This window comes from Musa acuminata, chromosome BXJ1-7 (genome assembly GCF_036884655.1).
Source record: "Musa acuminata AAA Group cultivar baxijiao chromosome BXJ1-7, Cavendish_Baxijiao_AAA, whole genome shotgun sequence".
NCBI classification, from domain to species: domain Eukaryota; kingdom Viridiplantae; phylum Streptophyta; class Magnoliopsida; order Zingiberales; family Musaceae; genus Musa; species Musa acuminata.
In genome coordinates, this window is record NC_088333.1 from 34,280,977 (window position 1) to 34,290,000 (window position 9,024).

The following is a 9,024-nucleotide window of genomic DNA, read 5'->3' on the forward strand; positions in this document are numbered from 1 at the left end:
TCGGAGCTTTCTCTGTGCACAGTAAAATATAGCAAGATTTCTGGCGTCCTGAAAAGAAGACGTGTATCCTTTGGACTGTCTTCCTCCCGACGGTGGTGCCTCCTCCACTGTTCGACTGGTACGCTCTATTATATGAGCTTGTCGGAGGGGATGACTGTGAGGAGAAACGACCGATTATTAGTCCACATCATACATGCCTTGCATCTTATCATACCACTGGGTTACAGTAGAGAAGAGATGATAATGATGATGATGTTTGCCTTATTCTACCTATATCAAATGACATTACTTCCTCAGCATATCTTGCTTCGCATCCATTGTATTATTTCACTGTTATTATTATAAGAGGGTGATTTTAGTGACTCGAGCTTCACGGCATTTATGTTTTATATATTTATTTACAATACAGTACTTCCTCAGGTTACACGAGCCTCCGTTCATATATATATAGATATATATATATATATATATATATATATATAAAAGGGAAGAAGGAAAGGGAAACAGAAGCAAAGACAGATATATATATATATATATATATAACAACCAACAAGCATAAAATAACCCTTAAAGAAAAGGAAGCCACTCTACAGAAGCCGCTGTATTCGCCCCACTGTGTCCATTGCAGGTGAGAGCTCTGCATGTGACTCGTCAGGCCATCTCCCGCCCCCGCCGCCGCCGCCGCCGCCGGAGCGTCACGGTAAGTGGCGCCGCCATCTCGCAGGAGAGCCGCAGCACCTCTGAGAGGTCGACGTCAGCGTCGGACGGTGTCCGCCACTCGAACTCGTGCGCCAGCGCCGCCACCCACAACTCGACCGTGGCCATGGCCAGCCCCTTCCCCGGACAGCTACGCCTGCCGGAGCCGAACGGCGCCAGCCGCAGGTCCGAGCCCATTACCGGGAACTCGGCCGCGCGCCCGCCCGGGGCCAGGAACCGGACCGGGTCAAACCGGAGAGGGTCGGGCCACGCCGTCGGGTCGCGTGCGATGGCCCACATGTTGACCATCACGGTGGTCCCCGCGGGCACGACAGTTCCCCCGCCCACGCTCGCGTCCGATGTGGACATGCGAGCCCACGAGAGAAGCGGGCCCGGAGGGTGCACCCGCAGCGTCTCCTTGATCACCGCTTGAAGGTACGGCAGCGCCTCAATGGCCTCGGATGCCGTCACCGCCCGGTCCCTCCCCACCACCCCGTCCAGCTCCGCCTGCACCCTAGTTTGCACCTCCCCATGGATCACCAGCCTCGCTAGCACCCACTCTATTAGCACCGCCACTGTGTCCGTACCCCGAAATATCATCTCCTACGCAAATATAAACGACATGAAAAAAAACCTATTAAAACATATATCACTCGATATCTATATTGTTAATAGTTTCAAAATTAAAAAAATAAAACCCCTTAAAAAATAAATTCTGCTTATAATTCTTTTGGGAGGGGTAAGCTTACCCAGAGAACTGCGACTATGTCGGAGTCGGATAACCTATCGGAACCCTGCAGCGACAACAGAACGTCGACGAAGTCCCCGGGGGCGGCCTTCGTGTCCCGCCCGCGCTCGACTCGGTGCTCCTCGATGATGCGGCCCACGAACCGGTCGACTCGGCGGACAAGCCCCGAGCAGCCCGACCGCACTCGCTGCAGGTCCAAGCCAGCGAGCACCGGCAGGTGGTCCGACCAGTTGAGCTTCCCCAGGAGCTCGTAACCTTCTTCTACTAAGCTTCTCAGCTCCTTCAACTCATCGGTCTCTCGCTCGAGGTCGTACTGCTTTCCGAAGACGAACCACATGACGTGGTTCAGGGACGCTTGCTTCACGATCCTGCGGACCTGCACGGGCTCGGATGCGAGACCGTCGAGGGCGCGCACCATCTGCGCGGCGATCTCAGCGCGGTGGCGGCCGAAGGCGAATATCTGCTTGGGGGAGAAGAGGTGGGTGGCCGCAATCCTCCGCAGGTTGCGCCAGTACGCGCCGTAGGGGGCGAAGCCGATGGCGCGGTGGAACATGAGACCGTAGGCCGACTCCTTGGCCGGCCGCTCGGCGAAGTCGGAGCTGTTGAGGATGTCCCTGGCCACGTCCGGGTCGCAGGTGACGACCACCCGGGTGTCACCCAGGCTTAGCGCCATGAGCCGCCGGGCGCCGGGGATGGCGTCCGCGGCGGCGGCGAGCTTCCGGTGCGCGAGGCCGGACATGAGGCCCATGCTCCCGACCACGGGGAGTCCGCTGGGCCCGGGGATGGCACCGCCGAGGCCCCAGGGCCGCCGCCGGCTCCACCAGTACCTTCCCCAAGCTGGACCGCCGGGGGAGACCCAGTGGAGCAAACCAGTCGCCAGCCAGCAAACCACGACGACGAAAGCGAGAGAAAGAAGGCGGGAGGGGTCTGCGGAGAGCTCACCACATTTGGCGGCTAGAGAGAGTGACACGACCCACCCGCTCTCCACCGCGGATCCCATGATCAGACGTATCTATCAAGTCTGTGAGCAGACCGAGAAGCTCAGCAGGTATCAACAGAACAAGGGGTCCTAGGAGGAGCTATACCTGAGCGTTCGAAGAAGAAGAAGGCCTCAAGCGCCTTATATACACCCGGGAAAGCCCGAGGGAAACAAAGGCATCATAGAAACCAACACGTAGTAACTGTTGAGGAATCTCAGTAAAGTTACCTGAGCCAATACATCCTAGTAATTGGAATCAGGCGCAAGCGCCTGCCTCCATGGGAGGAGGAGGGTAAGAAGGGAAGCAGTCGTGACAGCGACACGGACGCGGGCGACAACGACAACAGCAAGGGCGGGCGAGGATGCGCGCCACGTGTAGGTGGCGTGGCGGTATACTGTCGGGGCATCAAGGGGTGCGCGCACGTGATTTCCACGCGACCCCACCGTGGCCCATCCCTCAACCCGAGAGGGGGCCCCAGCAGGACCGCGAACGGGCAGAAAGCGACGGGTGGTGACAGGGATGGCGTAATTACAGGGTATATATAACTCTGTTTGGAGAGTCACCGGTGACCGGAACGCTTCATCAAGGAGCAGTGCAGTACAGCGATGGCGGGGTTGGGGTTGCGAGTGTTTTGCAGGGAACGAGGCCATGGACGTTCCCTGGATCTCACAGAGCCACACGTGGGAGCCAGGGGGAGGTGGCAACCGATGAGGCAGGCAACCCATGCTTTTGGTCGTCCGGTTTGATACAAAGAGCAGTGGAGAGTTAAGTAATGCAATAATGGAGGGATAGTGATGGGGATATGCTCTCGCTCAACATTCGATACGCATAAGAAATGTATCCAAGTTGATGGATACAGAGAGAGAGTAGCAAAAGGGACGAGTCAACACAAGAAAAGAAGACGACGGAGGAGTGAGAAGTCCCTGTCGAATGCTCGAGAGAAGGAAGTGCAACTTATTATTCTTGACCATATGTTGTTAATGTAGATGAGGGTAGCAGATGCAAGTACAAGGGATTTGGATCCGTAAGAAATGATAGAACAAAATATTGAATGAAACAACGGTATATTAGGAAGTATTCTTTTGGTGAAGGATGATGATACTAATTGTAGTGACAACGGAAGTCATGATTGTAAAGGTGTGATGATAAGAGAAGCAAGCTATGTTGGAGGTCGACTATATGATCTAACATAGTTATTTGTCCTTAGCTCGTGGACTACTTCTTCTCAATGGAGGAGAAAGGGTGAGAGGATTATTGCAATTGAGAATATAAAGTGGAATGCACGATTTTGAAGGGACTCTTATTCAAATACTCTTATGTAGAATTTAGTCAGTCATCATAATAAAATTACGACAAGATTGCACCAAATTAATTTGCAACTTTTATTCAAAAAAAAAAAAAAAAACAGTGATGTTGTGTAAAATTAAACAAGAAACTCTTAATTAACCTTCCATTAATGATGCTTGGTGTCTCAATTTGCACATAAATAAATAAATAGAATTTCATTTATTTTTTTTCTTTATTCAGCTTTGGAACTTGTCTCAAATTTGCTATTTTCTTTTTTAAAGAAAATATTATTATTACAAATAAATAATAGAATTTACTTTCTTTGTTAACCTTTAGAATTTTTTACAAGTTTACTATCAAAAAATAAATTAAAGCACGAAACTCTCAATTATAATTTTTCAGTGAGTGGGTGGAATTGAAATTTCTGACTACAGTGCTTTTCGAGCCCCCATCTACAACATATTTTTAGAATCATTTGAATGTTCACCAACAAATCGGTGCACCGAACTGTCTTATAGGGAATGAATCCATATAATTAATTAAATTCGATAGATGCATACCTCAGTTTCTATTAATTAAATAATAATAATAAATAATAATAATAATAATAATAATAATAATAATAATAAAATAATAATAATAATAATAATAATAATAATAATAATAAATAATAATAATAATAATAATAATAATAATAATAATAATAATAATAATAATAATAATAATAATAATAATAATAATATGCATCTATGAATTGATACAATTGATTTTTTATATCTTCTATGAAATAATAATACCAACAAAGTTGATATTCAATGTAGAGTCCCTCATGATTAGTGTTAAATAATTAGGGTTGAGATCTCAATCCTAACTTCCCATTTATATACTGCTGCCATCTTGAGGTTACTAGCAAATGCAAAATAGCAAGTTTGTCACTAAACTTGCAGGAATTGTGTTCATGGTCAGTCATTCTACAATATCTCAAAGAAAAGATGTATTATTTTTTATGGTCCCTTTATGGTTTATGCCATGCCCTAATCCTCTTGAGTGCTGATTCCACAAGGCTTTGTTCTAAAAACTTCAACTTGTTCTCCACAAGCAACAAACCAGTTCATGTATGCTCATGTATTCTCCATCTGGTATGGAGGGGCATCCAAATTTCAATCAGTCATTGCATGTTGCAGTACATCTGCAAACAAAAACACCTTAGGCCAAGAAAAAATGAGTTATCTTAATCTGCTAGTATTTCCACTGTAATGATTTCTGGTTTTTCTATATCTCAACTTGGTTTAGCATATCAAAAGTGTGGCATGTTGAACTGAACTAAGAAAAAAACAATTGGGAATACAAGTTTATAATGCTGCATTACTTGTGAATTTGAACATCGGATTGAATTGACCATTGTGCCTGTTGGGTCTGGAAATGTCTGTTTCACATTACACGATCCGAAAAAGACATCGCTCGGCTTAGTCGCAAGTCAACTAGATGAGTTTTCTATGATGTTCTTAATAGAACCAAGCAGGAATCATTCCTCATAACAGGACAGCAATAGGTGATGAGCCAACTCCTTATGGGGCCTTCCTTGGGCATAAATCAAATGCAGAAGAGAGTGCACGCACAACAAAGGGAAGAAAGGGGAAGAGGGAATTCCATGTGCTAGGGGCAATGAATCAAGATACGACAGCATAGAGCAAAGAAAACTCAAAATGGAGCTATCCAAGATTTTAATGGCTTTTCATTAGATTGGAGCCTCTTATGGAACTTGGGATGGGGAGATGGAGATGGAGATGCCACCTTGTTAATATATTTTAGTTGTTGGTTTCTTGCGTCTTTAGGAAAAAAGAATATACCTATGGCTGATGTGATGCAATATCTATGATTCATGGCGAGAATTCTTTGCACCCATCGACTGCAAGGTTGAAGACGCATGATATTATATGGGTCCTTTGGTCCTTTGAGTTGAGATTGGAGGCTCTTTAGGAACCAATATATCACATCGGTCCTCTGATCATGTGAGAAATGGAGCCCATTCCGACTCCCAAAAGGCACGACATACGTAAAGACCTCCCTCACGATCTATTTATTTTGTTATCTCCATATTGAAAGCAAGAGAGAGAGAGAGAGAGAGAGAGAAAGATTTGGCAACGCTCGAGGGTCATGTCCATGTAATCTTAAGAGCTCAAGGAAATCTGATGGCTGTAAGATCCATCCAGGATACAAACATATCTAAAATCTCACTGTTGTGTGTATGTGTGAGAAAGAGAGATGCCAATACCTAATTGCCACTCTCTATCTTTGTACTTTCAAGAGCTGGAGGAAAACTTGTGGCTACCAACTTTTCATCTTTTCTTTCCAAGACGAGTTATAAACCTACCTAAATTGCAGCTCCACAATCTATTTATTTTATCATCTACGTATGAGAGAGAGAGAGAGAGACTAACTAGCTAGCTCAAGCAAATCTTGAGGTCATAAACAAGAAAAGTTAAAGCCATAACAAAGTTGATGGAAGACTAACAATGAAAGGGACACCACACCGCCAGGAGATTCCAGTGGGCGGGATAGAAACATGTAGTACATCCACGACACAGGGGAGGAGGGTGGTTTCGAGGTGAGAAAGGTAGTAGCAGTGTTTAGAGGTGATCGTTGCATTCACAGAGATGCTACACAGATAGAGACCAGTCTTGCCTTGGACGTGTAGTGCGTAACTTGTTAGATCTCTCAGGTGTAGACTTGTGAGATGGCTTGCGAGATTAGAATGCTGTGTGCATCAAACAACAAGTCTACTACATTAGAATCCTCTAGTACTTGATGTGACACATGCTGCTGACACCAAACCTAATGGTAAGGGGAATTGGATCGTCTTCTCCCCCAGCACATGGTTTATGGCCAAAGTCAACACAGGTAAAGACCAGTTTGGCTCTTAGGTTCCTACCCACATCCAACTATCTATCTTGTTCTATCAATTAATGGCACTTGGCTACTGCATATGACAGACACCCTTTCTTTTGATAACATTAGTTCCAAACTACCATAGATATGGCATGAAAGGTATGGGAGAGAACAATTATCCCATTGTTCGTTTACATACACTCTTATATTGTTACATTCTAAGATGATAAATTTGACGTTCCTATCCGTCGAGTAAGGGAGGAATCAAGACAGACCTATCTTCTCTATTCTTATGTCTCTTTTAGATCTATTCTCATCATTTATTAAAGGAGCAATTACGGATGAGGTCCACTCACTTTCGTCAAATCGAATTGATTTCCAAGTTTGGTGCGTTCAACGCATGAATCAAATTATGTTCCGCGATGTTAGGTGTAACATCGAACTAATTCGATCCCCTAACTGAGTTCAAGTTCATCATCACTTTGGATATCAAGATCTATCTGTCACATTGTCATCCATCAAATCCAAAGTGCCCTTCACAGCCTTGTATTAGCACAGCACTATTCCTGGTTCTGCTGGACCTGTGCTACTCTCGTAATGTACCTTCCTTCCAAGTGACCCCGAGAGCACACGAACGCAAGCACCAACGACCTGCACATCACCATCCAACCAAAAGGAACATGGCCAGACCATTAAGAGTACCTCTAATGGAGCCTCGCTTGCACCGTAGAACACACATTAACCAGGCTGCAAAGCGAGGGCAAAAGCACATGATACTTGTGATCTTTCGATGGCCTGCAAATGGTGACCGACATGCAGCAGCAACAACAACAGCAGGAAGCATTTCGGTGACAGCTGCAAGCAACTCTCTCCAGGCCCTTGTGCTTGTGATGGAGACGTCGCTACCCTAAGAGAATGTGTGGCTTGCATGCCCCTGTCTCTTCTACGAATCTATCTATCTATGCATCATCACATTGGTCCAAGAAAGATATATCATGTGTTTAATGGAAGCTCCATTTTGATGAGCAGTGTCATATTAGTCGTCGATCGTATGACAAGAAGATGTCAGTTGATGAGATCATGCCATCACTAATATCAAGCCACCAGAAATATCATGGAAGCTTCGTTCCGTCGAACAGTATTATTATCCTTCCGAATCATCTCATTAGGGCTTATCTTCCGAATACTCCATCACTTCAACCTTAGAAATATAACTTATTTCCTTCGTTAGATACTGCTTCAAAGAAGTGATCTTCTCCTTCCACATGAAACAACATACTGGTTTTTCTTACTTGTCTATATAATGCATGCAGTGATTGTCCAAGTCCAAGTCCATATTAATTATCGTTCTTGTATTTAAGGTTGTTCATGTTGAGAAACAGCCACTGGGCATAATGAGGACCAGTTAGGGAAGTTGACGAAGAACTTCATTTATCTTACAAGTTCACCAATATAGACAATTTGTCATTTAGTAATTAATATTTGCCCTATAATTAATTACCTATGATTTCAGGAGTAAGAAGAAAATGGGTAAATCCAATAGATGATTTATTTATATTAGATTGTAACGAAAGGGAATGAACAACTTGAAATAATTATTAGGAACCAAAGCAAAAGAACAGTCACTTTGGTAGTCCCTCTGAATTTTCTTAGAATAATAATATTTATTATTTTTATTTTTATTTTAATTCCATGTTAATAGCTCCATGATACTCTTTATCTTTTTCCCTCTAAATTTCCATTTCCATTTCCATATTAATGGTCTAAATTTGAAGGTTTTGCTAGTCATGTCTCTAAACGTTAGAGAAGATATAATCCATAAAAGAAATATACAAATAATTGTCTAGTGTATCTATCTTAGGATTGGCGTGTGCATATCACGTGCCAATCTTAATCTTAATCTTAAAAGGTTCCATGTGGCCCAACTTGTAGAATCACATCAAAGTAATTGGATTCTAACCTCAATCCTAGCCTTGGATGACCCACCTATATTAATAAGCCCATAGTTCCTTTGGTGTCATTAGGTATATATAGATATGTGTACAAGACTATTTATTTATGGAGGAATCAACATCCTCTTGGATGCCAAACTAATAATTCAACAATGATTTATGCAAAAAATTCATGCAACTTTTGGATTTAGGACGAGACTGGTTTGAAAATAAATAAAATAAAATAAAAAAGCATTAGCACCGATAAAAAGATATCCCGCACAAGAAGATGGATTGGGGAATCAAAATCTTTGGACACCATCTACACATAAAGTTTGTGCTGGCAATATCACGACATTAAATGTACTCCCTCTTGCCACAACAACCGATGATGTCAAAGTGATATCTTTGAAGAATGCCGGATAGGGTAGACGAAGAGAGAAAAAGGAAACATCTTTGTCACATTCTGCCACCGATGTCAGATATTATCAAT

At 43.9% G+C, this 9,024-nt stretch overlaps 1 protein-coding gene across 1 annotated transcript; it reads right to left on the reverse strand.

Moving 5' to 3' along the window:
* Window positions 1-538: 538 nt before the first annotated feature.
* Window positions 539-2,641, reverse strand: LOC135679982 (cytochrome P450 78A6-like). Its single transcript, XM_065193959.1, has 2 exons — window positions 1,446-2,641; window positions 539-1,299 (listed from the first exon to the last, which is right to left on the reverse strand). Exons 1-2 carry the CDS (start codon window positions 2,442-2,444, stop codon window positions 652-654), a joined length of 1,647 nt encoding a protein of 548 aa, XP_065050031.1. The 5' UTR covers window positions 2,445-2,641; the 3' UTR covers window positions 539-651.
* Between the last annotated feature and the right edge of the window lie 6,383 nt (window positions 2,642-9,024).